Source organism: Ochotona princeps, chromosome 1 (assembly GCF_030435755.1).
Source record: "Ochotona princeps isolate mOchPri1 chromosome 1, mOchPri1.hap1, whole genome shotgun sequence".
NCBI lineage: Eukaryota > Metazoa > Chordata > Mammalia > Lagomorpha > Ochotonidae > Ochotona > Ochotona princeps.
In genome coordinates, this window is record NC_080832.1 from 6,164,017 (window position 1) to 6,188,300 (window position 24,284).

At 47.2% G+C, this 24,284-nt stretch overlaps 1 protein-coding gene across 4 annotated transcripts in view; it reads right to left on the reverse strand.

Annotated features, from left to right (window-relative positions):
• Window positions 1-23,994, reverse strand: part of MAP3K4 (mitogen-activated protein kinase kinase kinase 4) — a 116,265-nt gene extending 92,271 nt beyond the window's left edge. For 2 of the 4 annotated variants that reach the window (XM_058660097.1, XM_058659994.1), the window contains exon 1: window positions 23,538-23,994. In XM_058660097.1, coding sequence (XP_058516080.1) covers window positions 23,538-23,680 — 143 coding nt within the window. In that variant the 5' untranslated portion in view covers window positions 23,681-23,994. The remainder of the gene's footprint in view (window positions 1-23,537) is intronic. The other 2 variants (XM_058660153.1, XM_058660042.1) reach the window with 2 other exon arrangements.
• Between the last annotated feature and the right edge of the window lie 290 nt (window positions 23,995-24,284).

Sequence of the window (24,284 nt, forward strand, 5' to 3'; positions counted from 1 at the left end):
ATCAAAATACTCAGGCCCAGTGCAGTAGCCTAGTGGCTAAAGTCCTTCAAGTGAACGCGCCTGGATCCCATATGGGTGCTGGTTCTATTCCTGGCAACCCTACTTCCCATCCTGCTTCCTGCTTGTGGCCTGGGAAGCAGTCAAGAATGGTCCGAAGCCTTGGGAACCTGCAACTGCATGTGGAAGACCCAGAAGAGGCTCTGGGCTCCTGGTTTTAAATCAAGCACAGCTCTAGCTGCTGCTGCCCCTTGGGGTGTGAATGATTGGACAGATGATCTTCCTCTCTGTCTCTTCTCCTCTCTGTATATCTGACTTTCCAATAAAAACTTTAAAATATTAAAAATGAAAACACTCATGAATCCAGTTTATCACATGAAAACTATAATTTTCTCACTGAATAAAAACTAAACTGGAAAACAACCTCAATTACTAAAACACTTTAGAAGGAAAGAAAATAAAAGTTCCAATGTTTAGTTGTATAGTTTCCCTCCTTAAGAGAGTGTAACTGGCAACCAGAATACATAGAATACAGAACTAAACTTCCTGAAGATGCCACACATGAACCCCACGGACAGCTTAAGAGAAATTCGTTAGGCCACACAACTGACACATAGAAAAGGCAACAACCCAGGTATCAAAGCTGTGTTATGCTTTTATCTCCATCCTGGGGCCTACCAGTGCCAGGAGAGGGCAGAAGACTGACAATGGCATGTGCACTGTTCTGATTAGGAGTCCAAAGTTCCAATCAGATTCTTAATGACAAACATTACAGAAACTGGCCTGGTTCATATCCACCACACACTCAGGAAGGCTCTTGCACCAGATCTCATCCCAATAGGCACTGGATTCATCAAGGATGAATAACATTCATCCAATGTATAACATTCCAATCAACAAGCTACAAGGCAAGTCTGCCACACTAGCCAAGAACAAACACGACTCCAAACACAGGCTTTACACAAAACCAACTTTTACACATCACACAAATGCCACGATGGTCACTCAACACGATCATCCACAATTTTCCAATGCGCACATTTTATGTGCAGAATAACAGAGGCCTTTCTCACACCCTATAAAAGTAGTCATTAATACAAATTAACATACTGAAACTGCTTTTATTTTACGATTTATTTATCTGAAAGGCAAAGTTACAGAGAAAGGGAGAGACAAAGATCTTTCCATCTTCACTCCTCAAAGGACCACAATGGCCACAGCAGAGCCAGTCCAAAGCCAGGAACCAGGGGCATCATCTGGGTCTTCCACGTGGGTGCAGCAGTCCAGAGACTTGAACCATCATTTACAGCCCTCCCCAGCATATTAGCAGGAAGGTGAATCAGAAGTGGAGCCATCAGAACTTTAATTGGTGTAACTGGTGCCTATATGGGATTGCTGGCTGGCACTGCAGGTGGAGGCTCTACCCAGTACACCATACCATGGTGCTAGCCCCTAAAATGGTCCATAATTAAGCTATGATAAAATACAGCAAACATTAGTCCTTTGGAAGAAAGAGATTTCAGACAAACATGACAGAAAATGATACAGTGAGTGACAGAAAGGGAAAACTCCGTGGCTGGCACTGAGGTGCAGCACCCCATACTGGAGAGCCAGCGGATGTCCCAGCTATTGCAATTATTTGGGGAGGGAACCAGCGGATGGAAGATTTCTTTGCATATCTCTTGTTCTTGCTCTCTGGCACTCTGACTTTCAAATACAGAAATAAATAAATCTTTAAACTAAATAAAATTTTAAAAAGAAAAGGCAGGAGAACCATTAGTGTTGTGGAGTAGTGGGTTAAGGCAGCGCTTACTACACTGGCCTCCAATGCTGCAGTGCTAGTCTGGGTCCGCTGGGAAAGCAATGGATGTGCTAGGGTCCCCACCACCCCTGTGGGTGACCAGGATGGACTTCCAGGGTCCTGACCTCAGCCTGGCCCGTCCTCAGCTGTTACAGGCATTGAGAGAGTGAACCAATGATGGGAGATGTCTGTGTCTTGCTGTCATTCTGACTTTCAGGTAAAAAAAATAAACCTGATAAGGAAAAAAGCAAAATGCTTCTAACAAAGTATGGGCCCAGCTTAATGGCTCAAATGCCTAATTCTCCCTTTGCAAGTGCCGGGATCCCATATGGGTGTCAGTTTATGTTCCGGCTGCTCCACTTCCCAACCAACTCCCTGTCTGTGGTTTGGAAAGCAGCAGAGGACAGCTCTGCCTGCACCCACATGGGAGACCCGGAGGAAGCTCCTAGCTCCTGGCTTCAGATCGGCTCAGCTCCAGCCATTACAGCCATTTGAGGAGTGAACCAGTGGATGGGAGATCTTTCTCTGTCTTTCCTTCTCTCTGTAAATATGTCTTTCCGATAAAAAATAAAATAAAGTAAATCTTAAAAAGTGTCTTCAGAAAGTTCATGGAAACACATAAAAACTCACGCAAGATTTGGTTTTTGCATCAAAATAAACTTCTCTTCTGAGATTCCACTTTGCATAAACTTTCCATAGTACTCTCATACACAATCCACAGGTGTGAGAACAAAAGACAAAAACAAAAGAATATTGTTACTTGAGAGGCCAGCTGTGGCACATTACACTAAGCCGTCATCTGCAAAGCCAGCATCCCATATGGACACCTGTTCAAGTCTAGTGGCTCCACTTCTGATCAGGTCTGTCAAAGGCCTGGGTAGGCAGCAGAGGAGGGCGCCAGTCCTTGGGTCCCTGAACCCATGTGGAAGAAGCTCCTGGCTCCTAGCTTCTAACTGGTCCAGCTCCGGCTGCTGCAGCCATTTTGGCAGTGAATCAGCCATGGCAGCTGAGACGCCTGCATCCAAGTCCCACCTCCATCCCAACTCCCAGCCTGCTGCCAGCGCACACCTAGGCAGGCTGCAGGGAAGGGCTCAAGCAGCTTGCTCCCTGCCATACACATGCAGTGTCCACACCGGGTTTTTGGGCCCTGGCTGCAGCCTGACCTGGGCCAGGTCCAGCCCAATCCTGGCCACTGTGGACACCTGGGGCCATGAACCAGGAGATGGGAGTTCTCTGTGTGTACATGGATATACCTGTATACCTCTCAAATAAATACATATTTAAAACAAAAATAACTTACTAGGAAAGTTCATGAGAAACAGAAACAATGGTTTATCTTTGGCTCAAACAAAATTGAAATCCATGCATCTGATGTGTATCCATAAAGATCACAACAATGCACACACGATGGAAAACCTACTCATGCATTTCAAAGACAATCTGCACCAGGACACACGTCCCCTTTAATCCAATGTTCCTACAAATTAAAAAATCCATGTTAAAGAGGCAAAAATGATCTGATTTTGAAGGTTAAAAAATACGCCATAGAGTCACTTCAGATACTTTATAGCCAGTTAACTTCTTTGGGCTCCAATTTCCGTAAAGTATATAAAAGACTTCAAGGAGGCATATAAAAGATCTTAACCTAACCCTTGCAGACAAAGCTGACAATGCTCACACTGTTCAGATACACTTCTCACCCAACCCGGGCGGCAGAAGACCAAACCAGCAACACCTTTGTTAATCCCTCCTGTGCTTTTCAGAAAAGCAGTGAAGGGTCCCATCACAGCATCATTCCAATCTCTACTACTGCAGGGTGGGGTTAGTATTAACAGAAACAAACCTGCCACCAAATGCTTCTGATTCAGCAAGTAACATCCAAATTAGAATTCTAACTCCCTACAGACATGTAAGTCACGCGACTTACGACAACAGAACAAACCTTTATAAAAATTTTCCCTATCTTGAATCTAAACACTGCTTTGTGCTTTAACACCTTGTTGGTTAATCACCAGGAACACTGACATTCTTTTTTCTCATCTATGACTGGCTTTCTCAGTGCACACAATAAAGCAATACTCCTATGATATTATCATTGTTGGAAACATTTATTAATAGAAGTAACAGCACTGTGATGTGGAAAAAACAGTAGGCACATCTGAGAAATACCATTTACACATGACAATTTAACAAACTACACATGAACCGATCACTTTAAGTCACCCATGCAATAACTATTTACTGAAAGCTACAGCGTGCTAAACACTAACCCTGGAATACAGAGGTTAACAGATAAAGACACCCAAAGCAATCTGAGCTTTAGTATTCAAACTGACGGGTAAGGGCCTGGCACGGTGGCCTAGTGGCTAAAGTCCTCACTTTACAAGTGCCAGGATCGCAAATGGGCGCCGGTTCTAATCACAGCTGCCTCACTTCCCATCCAGCTCCCTGCTTGTGGCCTGGGAAAGCAGTCGAGGACAGCCCAAAACCTTGGGACCCTGCACCTGCATGGGAGACCTGGAAGAGGTTCCTGGCTCCTGGCTTCGGATAGGCTCAGCTCCAGCCACTTGGGGAGTAAACCAGCGGACAGGAGATCTTCCTCTCTGTCTCGCCTATCTGTAAATCCGACTTTCCAATAAAAATAAATAAATCTTTAAAAAAAAGAAAAGAAATTGGAAAGTGAGTCCTTCTACTTTCTTCCCCAGGCTGTCACAAAGCAGCACAAAGACAGATACTGAGGTCAACAAAACACAACTGGGCGTCTGCCTGTGGCCCCGAGCGAGCTGTTCAGGAAACAGTGCAAAACGGGACCCTAACTCACACCATGTACAAAAATTAACTCAAAAGGGACCAAAAATCTAAATGTAAGAACAAAAATTCTTAGCAGAAAACAAAGGTCTCTCATGGCACAGAAGCATGAGCAACAATTTAAAAAGAAAGAAACAATAAATTGGACTTCATCAGACCAAAAAAAAAATTTTTATACACCAAAAAGAAATCAAGAAAATGAAAAAAGACAAGTCACAGAAGGGGGAGGAAACATGACATCATGTGTCTGATAACTGAGAAGAGCAAAAAGTGCGAAGGTAAAAACAAAAGGCACAAACAAGGGACGCATGGGTGGTGTGCGGTCAGAGGGACGCATGGGTGGTGTGCGGTCGGAGGGGTGCGTGGGTGGTATCTGGTCAGAGGGACGCGTGGGTGGTATGCGGTCGGAGGGGTGCGTGGGTGATGTGTGGACAAACATCACTTGGAGCTGCCCACGTCAGTGTGTCCCAATCCAAGTGCTAGCTCCACTCTGGATTTCAGCTTCCTGCCAACGTGCATCCTGGGAGGCAACAAGTGCCTACAGCGTGAGCCCAGTGCCAGACAACCACATGGGATGCCAATGCCTCCCAGCTTCAGCCTGGCCCAGGCCCACTGGGTGCAGGCATTTGGAGAGCCAATCAGTGGATTGGTTTCTTGCTTCCACTGTCTTCCTTTCGGATAAATGAAACTTAACAAAAAATTAAATTAAATATAAATATTCTAACAGCTTCTTTTCTTGCTTGGCATTCTGCAGAAACAATGAAATATCCTTGTCAATTTTCTTTTTCCTGCAATGAGCCCTTCCTGGATCTTTCATTTTTTGAAAATGATCATTAATTAGGCACAGCCCTCAGGCTTCTTGTTGCTGCTTCCCAGGCCACGGAGCACTTGTGTTCCACAAACCAGGGCCGACCCAGGGGCCATGGCAGTGGGTCGACCAGGCCCTCGTGGGCAGAAGCCTTGGAGAGCAGGTTCAGACAGCGTCAAGCAGATGCCAGCACACTGAGTCAGGACATCCATAACTGCAGACAAGACAATGCACTTGTGAGAGTGCTAGTGGAAGGTGCAGTGTAAGCTGAATGTGCTGAAGGAGAGGACTGTGGGTCTTGTTTACACTGTTGCTGATGTCAATGTTTTATTTCCAGGAGCTGGCCATAGAGCAGATCCTTCTGTCTGTCCTCTGAGCCATCTACACGTGCTGTAAATGTAGTGGACTTTGCTTCCATAACCGAAATTATCTGGTGCATTTTGTCTTCCACACTTTGCACTTACCTCAAAATAAAGGTCTGAAGAGCTTTAAAACTACAAGTATCTTGTAAACCAGGAATCTATCCTAAAGAAACAGGCCAGAATACAGAGATGTTTATTACCTAAATATCTTACACAGGCTTGAAGCACAGCAAGCTAAACCCCACCCGCCGGGCAACAGCAGGGGTGACTGCAGCCACCGCCCGTGAGACTGAGCGCCGGCTGCTGACTCCCAACCCTGCTCCCACAGGCACTTCAGGAGCGAAGCGGAAGATGCAAGACCACTCTCCCTCTGTCTTGCTCTCTTTCCAATGAAAATAAAGTTATTTTTTAAAATTTAATTTAAAACATCATTGAAAAGATACTTGTTTTGAGGTAGGCATAGTGAGTAAAGCTGCTGCTGGAAACACCAGCACCTCATCTGGGTACTGGCTGAAGAGCAGCTGCCTCCCGGCCCTCAGCCCTGCTACTGTGCCTGACGACGCAGTGGAAGATGGGCCTGGGCCTCCGACCCCTGCCTGGAACACCCGGAAGCAGCTCCTGGCTCCTCCCTTCAGACCAACACAGCCTCAGCAGTCGCAACCATTTGAGGAGGAAGCTAGCGGATGCATGATCTCCCTCTGTCTCTGCCTGGCTCTAACTCTGCCTTTCAAACAAACAAATAAATCGTTTTGTAAAACAATATTTGCATCAAAATAGACATCAGGCTTCAGTACTTTTCATGAACTTTCTGAAGATCCACACACACGTGTACTCACACACATGTATACACATAAATACATACATGTTGAGGGAAATGAGCTTTTTTTCTTAAGGACCGCCCTACAAAAATAAGTTAGTGCCCTACAAAAATAAATAATCACATATTTCAGCCACAACTTTAGCACCAAGATCAGTGCTAAATTTCAAACCTGACAGATCTCGGATTTTAGAAGGAAGCAAACAAGAGAACAACAAGGGTACGACGCGTCTTTCCCGAGCGGCCTTAGGCAGGAAGCTAGCAGACCCCAGCCCTGCGTCCCTCAGTGAACGGAGGCTGCCCATCCAAGGAGCAGCACACAGCCAACACCTCTCCGCTCCGACAGAGTCAGGCTTTCAAACTGAAGGTCACAGCCATTTGTGCAGAGAGGCCCACGGACCAGCTCGCAACCCACACTGCACAAGAGCACTTCGGCTCCACCACACTGTACGGGGCTGTGGACCCCGCCCCTTCCTGGGTTCTCGAAGGTGTTCAGGATTGTCTGTGTCTGGGACCTGGGAATAAAAATTCCTGGGAGGAAAATTTACCCAAAGCAAGTACAGGGAAGATGTTGCTCTCTTCTCAGTGTAGTTCCCCTCCCCCCACCCCACCCCCACCCCACCCCCATCCCCAACAAATCTTTTTCCTCTGTTCTATCCTACAAAGTCTGGTTCACAAAATCCCCTCTCGAGTCCTCAGTGGCTGACTGACTGACCCTGTGGGCCTGCACTGGGCTGGGTAAGTCAGGCTGTGGCTGAAGGGTGAGTTCAGCTTTAGGTCCTCACCAGGAGGGAGGACTTGAAGGAGACAGCGGGAGGGGCAGCAAAGCTAGTGCACCTGACGGGATGCTGCGACCAGCGAAGGTGGTGGCCTTCCCAGGCAGGGCCCAGGCAGCCTCCAAGGCCCCTCTGAACACGCCTCACTCTGCAGCACAAAACCAACCAGCCATCAGAATCCTACCACCACGTGTGACATTTAGCATCAGTAAACGCAGAGTCCCCAGATTTCATGAAGGACTGAGTACACATCCAACCCATCTACTTCCAAAACCTTTGTGAAAAAAAATATATATACAAAACCCGCATTTGTATATTCCTACATTAAAGGACTTCAAGATTTTAAACAAAGATGCATCTGTAGCGAGTCTTCTCCAAAGGTCGCTCCGTCAGAAGATCAAGGCTGCGCTGACAGGCCCTACTCAGGACGTCCTGCAGCGAGGCAGCCTAGGCAAACCTCCTACCCATGCAGACATCCCCACTCCAGCCACACAGGACACCACGGCGGGGGGGGGGCTCCCTTTCTTTACCCCTTGTTAACCCACTGGGGAAGCTGTAATTCAGTGCTGAATCCATCTGCATACCACCCTGCTGCTTTCCTGGCACATGGCACCCGTCAGCCCTGAGACCGGCACTTCCTGATGTACCAACACACAACCAGGGGTACTGCGACTCAGACATCAATGCTGCCCAGCCGTGGGCGAGCAAGCACTCACGGGCAACTGACACTGCCTACACATCTGCTGAACCTTCACGGGCTGAGGCCAGTGCCTTCCACCGCAATCCCGGGAACCCTGTCCCTTTTAAAATACACCCACCCCAGGAGATTTGAACAGAAGGTTGTGGCAGAGCTCCACCTGCCTGATTCACAATGTGTAAACTTTTGGTGTGGCTTACAGCTGGGTGATGACCATACATAAAACTACAACAGACAAACCTAATCTTGTCAAGTAGAAAGAACTACAAGATCTGTCTCAGTGAGATAGGCTAAACCTCTGGAGTTAAAAGCCCAGCAACTGCTTCCTACTCCACTCAGAGTCCAAAGCTGTGGCAGTATCTTGACAAAGATGCTGCTGTGGGAAGCCACACTGGGCCAGGAGACAGACACTCCTGCACTCTAGCAGGGAAGATGGTACCTCACAGGTTCAACTGGACCCACCGAGCATGGACACCCCCAGGACTAGAGCCCACAGAGCACCCTGACCTTCAGCACCCAGACAGCCAGTCTAGCTATCTAGCCCCTGGAGATGTACCTACTCTCCATTAGCTACCCACTTTCAACACTTGAAATATCACTCCTTGCCACTGGAACCTGGGTCCACTGGCACTCAATCAGAGCTCCAGTGGCCCTGCCCAATGTGCTCACCTAAGCACTAGGTTTCAGCACGCAACAGGGAAGACGCTGATACTCTGGGTAGTCTACACATCTTCAAGAGTGGACATGCTCAGTCGGCTCCTAATCCTGCAGAGAAGGACCTGCAGAGGCAGCTGTGCGCTCCAGACCCGAGTCCCTGCCACTGGCGGCAGCCAAGTTCCCACAGCCCGCCTACCCTGGGCATCACTCAGCTTCTGCCCCTCCCACAGCTGCCTGAGTTTGCTGGGACCACACAAGGTATACTCTCTTGGGGATTCTGGCCTGGACTTCCTATGCCATAACCAGTACAGCACTCTGCCAGCTGGCTGCTTAGGGCTCCTGCAGACTTGGAGTGCACCAGCAGGGCCAGCATGCTGGCTACGACTCAGGGCTCCAACCCAGGCTTTCTGCACTCAGCCCAGCAGACAGCTTACTTGCCCCAGGCTTTCTCCTGGGCTCTCGCTGTCCTGTCTAGGACAGCCTGCAGCACACTCAGGGCTCTGTCCTGTGCTTTCCCTGCACCACAATGCACTCCAGGCTCCCTGCTCCATCCAGCACAGCACACTCTTTAGGAAAAACTCGATTAGATCAAATAAAACATACAGGTGAAAGCCTTAACAGCCTAGATCAAGCAGCAGAAAGAATACCTCATCTTGCAAGCAGGTCTTTGAAAACATCCTTCTCAGACAAAAAAAGGAGAGAGAGAAGCAAAACAGTATTCAGGCTCACTGGGACACCACCAAGTGAAACAACACTTGGCTTTTATGAGTTCCCGAAAAAGTACAGCACAAAGAGAAAACTCCAAAATTTGCAAGAGAAAAGCACCAGATCATTTTCAAGGACTCTGCATCAGACTGACAGCCGATTTCTCATCAGAAACCTTACAAGCCACAGAGAATGCAAAGGAACAGCCCAAGCGATAAAAGAAAAAAGACAAAACAAAACAAAAAGGCTAACTCAGAATACTTTACCCAGCAAAGCCTGCTTTCCTAAATGAAATAAAGACCATGTGGACAAGCCCAGACCAGAGCTCACCACCAACGAGCAGCATTCCAGTGACACTCAAGGGCATACTACATAGAGAAACAAGAAAGGTAACCTCACCATCAGAGACCGAATGCATACAACCTAGCAAAAAATGCAAAACAAAAGAAATGTCAAGGGAAAAATGAAAGGCCCACATTATTACTTCTCAATAATAATCCTGAATGTAAATGGACTAAATTCCCCAACTGAAAGACCGAGACTGGCTGCAAGGATAAACACCAAAATCCAATAATATGCTACCCACAAAAATAGACTTCAGGGCCAGCACTGTGGTGCAGCGGTTCGAGCAGCAGCCTTACAGGCTTCAGTTTACATCCCAGCAGCTCCACTTGTGATCCAGCTTACTGCTGCCACGCCTGGGAAAGGCAGCGATTGATCGCCCAAAGTCCTTGTGCTCCTGAGATCCCCATGGAAGCCCTGAGAGAAACCCCGGCTCGTGCTCTGGTCTGTTGCAGTCACCTGGGAAATAAACCAGTGGATGGAAAATGTCTGTTCAAACAAAGAAATAAGTCAAGGAAGAAAGGGAGGGAGGATAGAATATACCTATGAGAGAGACACTGAGGGACTGATGGAAGGAGGAGGGAAGGAAAGAGTGCATTTATGAAAGAGAAAGGGAGAGAGAGACAGGAAGGAAGGGAGGGGGGAGCAAAGGAAACATGGAAGGAAAGCAGGCACTTACCAGCAGACACACAGTCCGAAAGTGACAGACAGAGGAAAGCTACTCCGTGCAGATGGAAATGGCAAGCAAGAGTAGCTACAGCCAGCAAAACAGACTTTAAGGGAAACAACTACGCACAGAGACAGACAAAAAGGTCACCACATAATGATCAGAGGATCAACTCCGAAGGGAGATCCACCCATTGTAAACAAATATGCCTGAGACCTGAGCATTCACTTTAATATTTATTTATTTTTATTTGAAATGCAGATTTTACACGAGTGAAGGTGAGACATCGAGAGAGGTCTTCTAGTCAGTGGGTTACTGCCCAAATAGCCACAATGGCTGGAGCTGAGTTGATCCAAAGCTGAGAGCTTCTTTCCAGTCTCCGATGAGGTGCAGAGTTGCAACACTCCGGGCCATCCTCTGCAGCTTTTGCAGGCCAAAAGCACAGAGTTGGATCAGAAGTGGAGCAGCCAGGCCATGAACCAGTGCCCATACGGGATACCAGCACTAGCAGGTGGAGGATTAGACTGCCATGCCAGCCCCAGAGCATTAGCTTTTAGAGAAGAAATGTTAGTACATTGAAAAAAGAGATGTAAATTCCACTACGATAATCCTGGGGTACTTCAATACCTTGCTTTGATCAATGGACAGATCAACAGACAAAAATACAGTTACAGAACGTTCCACCCCACGGCTGCAGATAAACACTCTTCTCATGAGCACATGCAAAATTCCCTGAGACAGATCATATATTAGGCCATAAAACAAGCCTCCAACAATTAAAAAAAAAAAGATAAAGATATCATATAAATCTTTTCAGACCACAATAAAGCTGAAGTTAACTTCAAAAGAAACCCCAGAATGTACGCCAATGCATGGAGACAAAACAACATATTCTTGCATGAATAAAGGGTCAGTGAAAAAATCTAATGGAAATTTAAAGATTCCTTGAAGCTAATGAAACTGGATCGCAATGTATCAAAACTTACAGAATACAGCAAAAGCAGGACTCAGAGGAAAGTTCAGAGCAGAAAGTGGCCTGTACCAAATAATCAAAGTAACAAAGTATCTCGAGGATCTCGAAAAATAACATATCAAACCCTAGAAGAAATAGTAAAAATTAGAAAAAAATTAAAATAGAAACTAAAAACCGGAACTTGAAAAGGTAAACAAAATTGATAAAGAGAAAAAAAAAGTGAAGACTCAATCAAATCCAAGTTGAAAAAGGAGACATTACAACTGATACTGCAGCACACAACGAATCATTGGAAGCTACTGTACACAACCATATGACAAAGTGGAATATCTGGAAGAAACGAAGGTTTCTGGAAACACAGGACTAATCGAAACTGCCTCACAGAAACATAGAAAATCAGCACGGAGCAAATGCGATGGAGAGACACTCTGCAATACAGACTCTCCCATCATAGCAACCCCAGGGTCGCATGGCTTCATGGCTACAGCCCATCCAGCTGTGCAGAACTCACACCAAGTTCCCAGTTATTCCAAACCACTGCAAGAGAAGGAACACTTCCAAACTCATTCCACGAGGCCAGCATCACTTAACTGCAAAACCAAAGACAGGACAACAGAAAGAATTGCCTACCAATATTCTAGATGAACGCAGGTGTAAAAATCCTTGACTAAAAATAGCAAATTGATGCCAACAACACATCAGAAGGATCATCACCCTAATTATATGGGATTTATCCGAGGCATGTAGGGATGGTTCAACACATACAAATCAATAAACAAGACGTCATATCAACAGAATGAAGGATCAACACCATATGATCAACTCAATAGATACAAAGGACACATTTAATAATGACATAATTCATGATTTTAAAAAAACTTAAATTACACATAAAGCAATACCTACACATTATATATGACAAGCGTACAGCCAACATATTGAATGAGGAAAAGCTGCAAGCATTTGCAGTAAGATCTGGATTCAAACAAGGATTTCTACTTCCTTCGCCCTTTGGCCAAAGCCACTGGGACACAAAGAAATAAAGGTGCACAATTCAGAAAACAGGAAGTCCAATTCTTCTGCCTACAGGTGACACAGTGTACACACAGGGGAACTAGACGACCACCCAAGAAACTCCTAGAATCTGCAGAACACAAAAACAACACACAAAAGTCAGTATTGTTTTTGCACATCAATAGGAAACTTGCTGAGAAAAAAAAAAAAAAAAACTTTAAAAGCAATCTCACTCACAATAGCTACCAAAAAAATTAAACACTTCAGGACAAATATAACCAAGGATGGGAAAAACATCTACAAAGAAAATTACAAACCACTAACAAAAGAAACCAAAGAACACTCCACAAAAATGGAAAGACCTCCCGCATTCATGGGTTGGAACAATTAACTTTATCAAAATGTATTTGCCACCCAAAGTGATTTTCAGATGAAATGCAATTCCCATCAAAATACCAAGAAAATTCTTCAGAGAATTAGAAAAATGAAGTTCTAAGACTCGCATGCAAACACAGAAGACTCCAAATTGCCAAAGTCATCTTGAATAATAAAAACAAAGCTAAAGACATCACCATGACAAATCTCAAGACATATCATGGGGCTATCATAACAAAAACAGCCCAATACAGGCACAAAAACAAACATCAGAACAAACAGAGCAACAGAACAAAACGAAACTCCAGGCATAAATGCAAGCACCTAAAACCAACTTATCTTTGCTAAGTGTGCTGAAAACACTGTCCCTGGAGAAGGCACGTGGTTATGGAGAGACTAGATTTCCACATGCAGAAGTTTGAAAGAAAACCCCTTCCCTCGAGTCTAGACAAAAATCAAGTCAATGTGTCAAAGCTCTATATCTAACACCTAAAACTATGAAACCTAGGAGAGGAAAACATAGGGGAAATACTCAAGACAGTGGCATAGGTAAAATGATTCTCTAGGTAAGAATCCAAAAAGCCCAAACATGAAAGCAATAAAAACAAAAGTAGACAAATGGGATTATACCAAGATGCATCTGCACAGCAAAGGAAATGACCAGGCGCGCGAAGGAGCTCCCAACAGAAGACAGTGCCTGCAAGCTGTGCGTCCAGTAACGCACTAACATCCAGAACACACAACAAGCTCAAGCAACAACCACAAATCCACTTGAAAAATGGGAAAAGGATCTACATAGACATTTTCTTTTTTTTTTTTTAAAGATTTATTTATTTTTATTACAAAGTCAGATAGACAGAGAGGAGGAGAGACAGAGAGGAAGATCTTCCGTCCGATGAGTCACTCCCCAAGTGACCACAACGGCCAGTGCTGTGCCGATCCGAAGCCAGGAACCTGGAACTTCTTCCAGGTCTCCCACACCGGTGCAGGGTCCCCAGGCTTTGGGCTGTCCTCAACTGCTTTCCCAGGCCACAAGCAGGGAGCTGGATGGGAAGTGGAGCTGCCGGGATTAGAACCGGCGCCCATATGGGATCCCGGCACATTCAAGGTGAGGACTTGAGCCACTAGGCCACGCCACCGGGCCCTACATAGACATTTTCAAAAAAAAACAAACACAAACACCCAACAGACACATGAAAAAATGCCCAGTTATCACTAATAACAGGGAACACCAATAAAAACCACAGTGAGGTGTCACCTCAGTCCAGTTCGAATGGCAAGTACCCAAAAGTAGGAAATCAAGTGCTAGTAAGTATGCGGACTGCCAGTGAGAAGGTGGAAATGCAAATTATTAAACCCATTATGGAAAGCAGTATGAAGATTCATCAAAATGGAAAACTCAAACAGACCCAGCTATCCCACTTCTGGGAAAAGGGGTGGCCATATGAGACACCTGCACGCCCATGTTTATGGCAGCAGACAGGGAATCAACCTGGACAGCTGTCAACAAATGACCGCCAAAATTCCTGCTGCATTTCTACCTGATGGGACGATAGTCCTCTGTAAGAATGAATGAAATCACAATGTGCAACCAGATGGTCCCAACTAGAGACCATTATGCTCAGTGAAATAATCCCAAAAAGATGAGTATCGTATGTTCTCTCTAATATAAAGAAACCATCATGCAAATTAGGCTTTTGTGTTTTCATCACCCAAGCGTTGGTTATTCAGTGGCGTGTTTTTTCAACTCTATGATGCTATATCTTTTGTTTATATTTTAAGTTCATATCTGCTGTTGACCTTAAAAAATAAAGAATATGCAATGTATGTGCTGTTGTAACTGGTCAAATACCCCAGTTCTGGGGGTGACAAAGTATAGCTGCTTACTCATCTGTTTTTTTGGTGTTTTTTGTAAATAAAGTTTTATTGAAACATAGCCACAAAAAAAATGAATGAAATCCTGATATTTGCGACAAAACAGATGGAACTGGAGCTCAGTATGCCAAACAGAAAAACAAATACCACATGTTTTTGTCAGTTATGGAAGTTAATATAGTACTAAAAAGCTGTATGGATGCCATATTATTCAGTATATATTTATAAATATCTATAAGTGGTGCCAAAGCTGTAGCTTACCAGATTAAGCCAACGTCTGCAGCGCCAGCATTCCATATGGGAAACTATTTGAGTCTGGGCTGCTCCACTTTTGATCCAGCTCCCCGATAATGCACCCGGGAAAGCAGCAGAACTAGGGCCCCGGTACCCATGGAGAAGACCCAGATCGAGCCCCAGCTCCTGGCTTTAGCTCACCTAGCTTCAGCCTGGCCCAGTTCTGGCCACCACAGTCATCTGGGGAGTGAATCAGCACATGGACAATCCCTTTCTCTGTAACTTTGCCTTTCAAATGGATAAATTTTTTAAAAAGTGTTGAATCTGTTGTATTTTACCTGAAATCATTTTAAAAAGAAATGACAAAAAACACTGAAAAATTAAAATACACCCTTTTGAAACATTCTTGTTGAAGTAGAAAAAGCAATATATACATTCAACGCAATCCCAATCAAATTGCCCAAAACATTTTTCATGGAACTGGAAACAATGATCCAAAGGTTCATCTGGAAACACAAAAAACCACGAATAGCTAGAACCATCCTGAAGAACAGGAAGTTAGCAGAGGGAATCACAATTCCAGACCTCTGGACATACTATAGGGCAGTGGTTATCAAAACAGCCTCGTACTGGCACAAAAATAGAGAGGAAGATCAATGCAGCAGAATAGAAACACCAGAACGGAACCCAAACAGGTACAGCCAAATACTCTTTGACAAAAAGACAAACGACAATCCAGGCAAATGGGAAGGTCTGTTCAATAAATGCTGTTGGGACAACTGGTTAATAGCCTGCAGAAACAAAAAAATAGATCCACATCTCTCACCATACACTAAGATCAGATCTAAATGGATAACAGATCTAAACCTACATCCAGAAACCTTCAAACTTTTGGAAGAAAATGTTGGAAACACACTGCAACACTTAGGGGTAGGCCCTCGCTTCCTAAAAAAGACTCCAAAAGCAGTAGAAATCGAGACCAAAATAAACAATTGGGACCTCATCAAACTAAGAAGCTTCTGTACAGCTAGAGAAACAATCAACAAAGTAAAAAGGCAACCCACAGAATGGGAGAAGATCTTCGCACACGACATAGGTGATAGAGGGCTAATCTCCAGAATATACAAAGAGCTACAAAACAACCAAAATGTCAAAACAAACAAGCCACTCAAGAAATGGGCATGGGAAATGGGCAGACACTTCACAAAGGAACAAACCCAAATGGCAAATAAACATATGAAAAAATGCTCAAGTTCCCTGGCAATAAGGGAAATCCAAATGAAAACAGCAATGAGGTACCACCTAACGCCAGTAAGACTGGCCCACATGAATAAAAGCACCAACAACACTTGTTGGCGAGGTTGTGGGGAAAAGGGAACCCTACTCCACTGCTGGTGGGGCTGCAGGCTGGTACAGCCTCTATGGAAATCAGTATGGAGAACATTCAAACAACTCCAAATCAATATACCGTATGATCCAGCAATAGCACTCCTAGGAATATATCCAGAACACTTATTTTATGAGAAACCAACATGCACTCCTATGTTCATAGCAGCACAATCAGTAATTGCAAAAACATGGAAGCAGCCAAAATGCCCATCAGCAGAGGATTGGATAAGAAAGCTATGGTTCATCTACTCCATGGAATACTACTCAGCTATTAAAAAAAGCAAAATGCAGTTCTTTGTGGCCAAATGGGCCAAACTGGAAACCATAATGCTAAGGGAAATGAGCCAATCCCAAAAGGTTAAATACCACATGTTTGCCTTAATTTAAGATGATATGATGTTATATATAACATGTTATGTTATGAATGTTATATGTTGTATATAAACTAAAATTGAAATGTCAATGAGGTGGTCACAGAAGGTGGTGAAGAACTCGCGTTTACTTTTAACATATTGGTTACTCATTACTATGTCAATTAATTCCATAATGATGTAAATTTGTGCTGATGGTATGTTGGAGCTTTTAATTGATCGGGATGATACTCTGCTGGCTCTGTCTTCAGACCAGAGAGGGTATACCTAAGAAGCCGTTGAACTTGACTGGACAATAAGATGCTGGACTCTATGTTTGGTATATGCTTGCAATGGGGGAATCTCAACTGAACTTGAACTGTGGTTATGCAACAAGGTGGAGGAATCCACCATGGTGGGAGGGTTTGGGGAGGGGTGGGGAGAACCCAAGTACCTATGAAACTGTGTCACATAATACAATGCAATTAATGAATTAAAAATAATAAATAATGAAAAAAAAGTGTTAAATCTGTCTGTATTTTACCTGAAATCATTTTAAAAAGAAATGACAAAAAACACTGAAAAATTAAAATACACCCTTTTTGAAACATTCTTGTTGAAGTAGAAAAAGCGAATTCTCTATTTATTTGAAAAGCAAAGCAACACAAAGGGAGACACAAAGAAATCTTCCATCCCTTAGTTTATTCTCCAAACAACCACAACAGCCAAACTCGGGCAGGGCTGAAAGCAGAAGCCAGGAACTCTATCGGGGTCTCCCCTATGAGTGGCAGGGCTCCAAGCACATGGACCAATTCTGCTCCCTCCTTCCAGGCAATTCTGCAGGCAGCTGGATCTGAAGTGGAGCAGGCAAGACTCAGAACCTCCCCCACAAGCAGCAGTTCAATGCACTGTGCCACATGTGACGTCCTACCTGTTGGGGACACACTGGTGCTTCGAAAATCTGGCAACAATGCTCTGTATATGACATGGAATCTCACTGAGTTTAATTTTTAGTGCCAATCCAAATTAAGGAGAATTAAAATTGTAAATGAGCATTTTAAAAACTTGGGCTCTACAGTACACAATCTACTTTTGAAAAAAATATGCAACATGTTCATGATTAAAAACTTTTTTAAGTGAAAGTAGCAAGTATCCTTTTGATCTGTTTTGTATAACTTTTTTAAAATGGGAGGCAACTAAAGGTTTCGAGGAACTCTATTCAGTAGCGTAAGTACAAATACAGAATTCTTCTGGCTCACACATCAAATCAGAAGAAAAACTGTTGTGAACCTAACACAGAAGGCGAATGGCCAAACGCTTTTTTCTACAGGGTTAATGTCACGATCTGAGACCAAACTACTTCCCCATGACTGCCCACAGGCTCCAGGAGCTGAACACTGAATTACAGAATTCACTCCCCAAATGGTCCCAATAGCTGGGGCTGGGCCAGGTCCAAGCCAGGAGCCAGAACTCCATCTGGGTCACCCTCATGGGTAGCCAGCGCTTGGACCAACATGGGCAGCCTTTCCAGGTGCAGTTACAGGAAGTTCAACAGGAAGCAGACCAGCCCGGATTTGAAATACAGCACCACAGGCCACAGCTTAACGCAAGATGCCAACACGACAGACCCATTTTTTGTTTAAGTGGGTAGGTCTCTCCCCACAGATCCGATGTAAAACATCCTAAGAAAGAAACCTAATGGCCTGGCCAGGGTCTCAAGTCTCCACACCTACAGCCAGGAGCTTGTAAAAAGAGGACCATTCCAGTAACCACTGTGCAGCTGGAAGTCAAAGAGGGACACTCCACACAGGACAGGGAAGACAGGGAGGGAGGACAGACAGCCATGCTGGAGAAGTAGCCAGGCATCCAGCAACCCCGTCGTGGGGACTGCTTCTCTCACTGCACAGGCTTCCTGAGACATGCGTGCCAACACCTGGGCCCCAGCAGAAGGCTTGGTCTCCTGAACGTTTTCCCATGACACAAACACAGATGCTAACAGCAGCCCAGAATTCCAATGCCGTTCTAGATTTTAGACTTTAGGACACAAACACAGCAGCAGTATGTGCCATCCTGATCGGTCTGAAACACGATATTCAACAAGGACCAGGTGACAGCACCAAGCACTGCTGTCACTGCCACACCTTTCTCTGAAATTCTGTCACAGGATTCCTTGTGGAGACAGTAGGGTGATCCTCAGAGACTTATTATTAGTTAACATCTACCATAGCATCAAAGTAAAAAAAAAAATGTCTGAGAGCCAACAAGGGTATAATCTAGCCCAAATTAAAGCAGGAAAGCAAGGCTTGTCAAGAATCTAAACCAAGCACTACAACCCATCCAACCGAGGGAAGTTTGTGACGCTGGGGGGAAAGCAGCCAACGTGGAGCCCGGAAATAATGAAAACCCGAGAACTAAGGGTTCTGCTCCTGCCTCTCATGGAGATGGGAGCCAAGCCTCCCTCCCCACGTCTGCGAACAGCAGCCCATCTCCTTCAGCACTGCCATGCTTCCCCACCATCTCCTCACTGCAGCTCTCTGCAGGCCCAGGACAGCCGCTAAGCACGTACAGCCAAAGTCCCTGTGCCCGAGAGGATGGAGACCAGCGCCCAGACTTGCTGCACCTGCCCAGGCAATGCCAGCACAGGCAGGGATCCGAGGCATCAGCCAATTTCTTTTTTCAACATCTCTTCCAGGTTTTCTTCAAAAAAAAAAAAAAGAGAGAGAGAAAAGAAAAAAAGCTATTTCAACATCTTACCAACTGGCAACATTAAACGGTCTTACAGACCCCTTAAAAACAGAATTCAGGGCTCGGCAGCGTGGCCTAGTGGCTAAGGTCCTCGCCTTGATCCCATATGGCCGCTGGTTCTAATCCCGGCAGCTCCATTTCCTCTCTATCTCTCCTCCTCTCAGTATATCTGACTTCGTAATAAAAATAAAATAAGTCTTTAAAAAAAAAAAAACAGAATTCACACCACCTGGTCAGACCAGAGTTGAGACAAGAGAATGCAATAAGTAAAAAGGTAATCATTGAGGAATGAGGGATGAGGCAGCAGGAAATTATTAGGGTAAACGTGTCCCTAAGTGATCAAGAGCTCTGCTCACCGCATTTTAGTCCCACACACACAGGATGCAGCCGACTCCAGGACACACAACGCAGAAGGCAGCGCAACTTCTAGCCATACGACAATCCAAGGGAACTGCCCATTTCAAAACATCAACTTCCTGCCATCACTGGAACCTTCCCTAGTTTCTGCTGGGTGACTCCTTGGCTACCCAGAACCAACGGCCATCAAGTGCCTCTAAGAGTGGTCCAAAGCCATATCCCTCCAGCAGCTGCAGGGAGGCTGGAGCCGCCTAGGAAAGCTGAGCTCATCAGGAGAACGGGAGACTTCCAAGGTCAAGACAGAAACAAACAGGCTCAGGGTGGCCATTCCAAGGGACACAGGGATCAAATCACCAGTGAGCACAGACACCCCAAGACTGCTCCGCAGTGAAGTCCACTTTCCAAATACATTACAAGATATTACATAAACATAGTCAATGGTTTAAAAAAGTCACTGTTAAATTCAAGTAAAATGTACTTAAAAGGCGACAGCAAGGAGGCCATTTGTGATGTAAATACTTTAAAGAAGGGGGCCAGCGTGGTAGCTTAGTAGCTAAATCCTCGCCTTACATCCAACCAGGATCCCATATGGGTGCCAGTTCATGTCCCAGCTGTTCCACTTCCCTTCCAGCTAGCTGCTTGTGGCCTGAGAAAGCAGTAGAGGATGACTCAGAGCCTTAGGACCCTGCACCTGTGTGGAGACCTGCGTGGGAGACCTGCGTGGGATACCTGGAAGAAGCTCTTGCCTCCTGGCTCGGATCAGCTCAGCTCCGGCCATGCTGATCACTTGGAGAGTGAACCAGTGGATGGAAAATGTTTATGTCTCTCCTTCCCTGTAAGAATCTAATAATATACATATACATACACACACACACACACACACACACACACACACACATATATTTAAAGTAGGGTTAAAATAGGAACTTAATGTCACACATAATACCCAACTTACTCTTGGTCATGCTTTTAGTTTTTTCAGTGCACAAGTCCAAGAAATCATAAAGATAAACTTTTCCCAATTAGTTTTAATAGCTCTGTTAGAAATATAAGAATCTTTCTTCTCAAACTGACCCAGAAACTTGAAAATGAGATGATCTAAAGAATGTTCATGACAGGGTCCGGCGGCGTGGCCTAGAGGCTAAAGTCCTCACCTTGAACACGCCAGGATCCCATATGGGCGTCGGTTCTAATCCTGAGAGCCCTGCTTCCCATCCAGCTCCCTGCTTGTGGCCTGGGAAAGTAATCAAGGAAGGCCCAAAGCCTTGGGACCCTGCACTCTGGGAGACCCAAAATAAGCTCCTGGCTCCTGGCTTTGGATCGGCACAGCTCTGGCTGTTGTGGTCACTTGGGGAGTGAGTCATTGAATGGAAGATCCCTCTCCATGTCTCTCCTCCTCTGTATATCTGACTTTGCAATAAAAATAAATAAACTTTGTCATGAACATTCTTTTTTTTTTATTTTAAAGATTTAATCATGAACAATGACAACAGCTATCCCTCTTTAAAAAAATCCTCTTATTCAAAAAGCACAGCAAGTCCCCATCAGTGAGGCGGAGCAGTGAGGCCGCAGCCGAGCAGGGTCACACCTTGAAAGCAGGTGGAGGGCACATGGGGCCCAGGTGCAGGCCAGCTGGCACCAGTGACGAGCAGTGAGGCCGCAGCCGAGCAGGGTCACACCTCTACCAGCAGGTGGAGGGCACACCAGGTGCAGGCCGGCTGGCACGTGCCGCCCCAGCAGGCTCCCAGTACAGCTGAGGCAGCCAACATGCCCAGGCCTGTGCCCTGCAGAAGACGTGTGCACGACCACAGCCTTCCTGATCGATGACACAGACACAGGAGTGAAAGCAGAACCAGCTGACCCGGAAGCACATGGCCAACAGCCAACAGCCAACATCTTCGCTGGAGGCAGGCAGGCGGACAACCTGCACACTTAAAATTGTCAGAAACTGAAGGGAAACAGACCAGCTCAGCAGCTGGAGGGCCACTGCCCCTGCTGTCGCCAGTACACATCTACAGAAAGTCAACTTGCTGGAGATCGGTTCGGCGTGCTCAAGAGGCGGTGGTGACAACCAGGCCATTAAAACACAGAATAACAGCTTTGCCTGGTCATCTGTTCTACAGATTTGCAATTAATGTAAAATGAACTGCAATGTTGCTAAGAAAAACATGTCTAAGATCTTCTTGTTCCGTACACTGCTATTCACTTCCAGTTGGATGCAGCCCATTATCCTGACCTATTTTTACGATAACAAAGACAGAGGGAAACGTGGCCAGGAACACCCAAGCTCCTCTCAGTCACCGGAGTGGCAGTCTGCATTTCCGCTCCTTTCTATGGCATGTATGATTCCTTTCCATATTTACCTGAGAGCATCCAAGCCCTCCTCCCACCCCTCCTCTCTTCCTCTCTTCCTCTCTCTCTCTCTCTTTTTCTCTCTCTCTCTCTCTGAGTCAAGCTAGACAGAATGCTGTCTTCTGATCTGTTAAGGGGAGACCGAAATCAAACCCGTTTTTCACTATGGCTAAAGGTACGTGCCAAGCAGCCAGACCTTGGTCCCTTTCTGAAGCTCCGGCCACACCACTTCACCTTTGTGCCTCAGTTTCCTCGCCTGCTCAAGGGAGATAAGAACAGGACCTCTCTCATAAAGATAAGGATTAAATGAGTTACCAGCAGTCAAGGAACCGGCACACCTGAAGCCGGTTAAAGCCTTGGCCGCAGCTCATCCTATTAACAAGTTATGAAATAAGCTCTTGGACAACACTTTCCAAAAAAGTTGGCTGCATTCAAAAGCAATTCTTATCATACCCGCTAAGCCATTATTTAGGCCGTAAAAGAGAAAACAACCTTCGCAGGGGGAGAAGCTGGAGCGGGGAGCTCAGGCACCCGGCGAAGTGCAGCCGCCGTCCTCTGGCTCACAGTGTATCAATCACGTTTGCCACAAACTTGTTGGGAAGGAGGGGACGATGACCACCAAGGATGTGCTTTGCACCAAATAAATGCGGGGGAGGAAAAATGCCGCTTGTCTTGCTCCTGGAATTTCGGAGTGAGACCCTAGGAGGCAAGAGGACCTGTGGAACGTACTTTCGTTACGGCAGGCTGAAAGTGTCCCAGTCCCGGGATGCAAAGACAGGGAGTAGCAGGGTACTGGGACACACAAACACGGGCTTGAACGAGGCGGGAGTCGTTAACTTGGACGGAGTTCACTGTCGCAATTTAAAGAAAACCTGGAAGCAAGTCACAGTGTCTAGGAAACAGGCTGCAACCCCAGCTTTGGGTACCCAAGTTCCCATCTCTGCAGCCAAGGCCGACTAGACAAGCCCCCCGCTAGAAGTCAGTGCACTGAGAAGTCCGCGCTCCCGGCTCCCAGCTCCAAGGGCAGGCAAAGGCCCCAGGCCAGGGTCGCCCACCTGTCCGCCCGCGGCGGGGATTCAGCGGGCACCACCCGGGCAGGCAGGGGGCAGGGGGCCAGCGGGTGCGCGGACGCGGCCCGAGCGCCTCCCGCGCTCGCAAAGGAGGGCGCAGGAGGGAAGGGACCACCTGGCCCGGGCGACGCCGAGAGCCCTTGGAGGGCGGCCAGCGCCCAGCTCCCGCCGCGTCCAGGGCGAGCCCGGCAGCTGCAGGCGGGGCCGGCGGGCTGCGCGCCCGCTCCCGCGCCCGGCTGCACCGCGCCCCTCTCGCCTCAGCCCGCGCAGCCTGCCCACCTGGCGGCCAGCGGAGGGCCCCGGCCGAGCCCGCGCCACGACCTGAGCCGCTCGCCCGGAGCGGCCGCCTGCAGCCGCCACACTCACCTCGCCGCCGGGCAGAGCTCGGGCTCGGGCTCGGGTTCCGCCGCCGGTGCCGGTGCTGGTGGCGGCGGCGGCTCCTCCATGGCGGCAGCAGGGGTGACGGCCAAGGCGGGAGCGGCCACCAGCTCTGCGGCGGCTTCTCTCATCCGTGCACGGAGCCCCGCATGGCCGCGGCGGGCAGCGAGCTGCAGCCTGGCGCGGGCCAACCGAGTCCCGAAATGCGGGAGTGACTCGGCTCCGCCTCCGCCTCTAGCCCCCCGCAGGAGCCGAGAGCGGCGCGGCCATCTTGGGGACGGCGGCCGGCCGAGCGCCGGGGCTACGGCGGGCGGCGAGGGACAAGCCTCCCGGGGCGGCGCGGCCGCTGGAATCCGACGGGGCGGGGACGGCGGCCGGGGAGGCGGGGACGGAAGGCGGAGAGCTCGGATCCCGGAGCGCCGCGGCAGGTGCCGGCGGGAGCCCGTCTGCGTCGGTCGACGGCGGCGTCTGCCGTGTGGGGCTCGCGGGCGGCGAGGGCTGGGCGTGCCCCGGGCTCCCCCGGCCGTCCGTGTGGGCCGGGCGGCGGCCGACCAGCTGGCGCCCCAGGGACGCGGGAGGGCGCGGCGGCTCCGGCGGGGCGCGGGGAGGACCCTGCGAGCGCTTTGTCCGCGGGAGCCTGCAGGGCGCGCCGCCTGAGGGGCATGCCGTCCTCGCGGCGTCTGCCTCAGGGCTGACCGGTCCCGAGCGCTCTGACGCGGATGCAACCGGAGACTC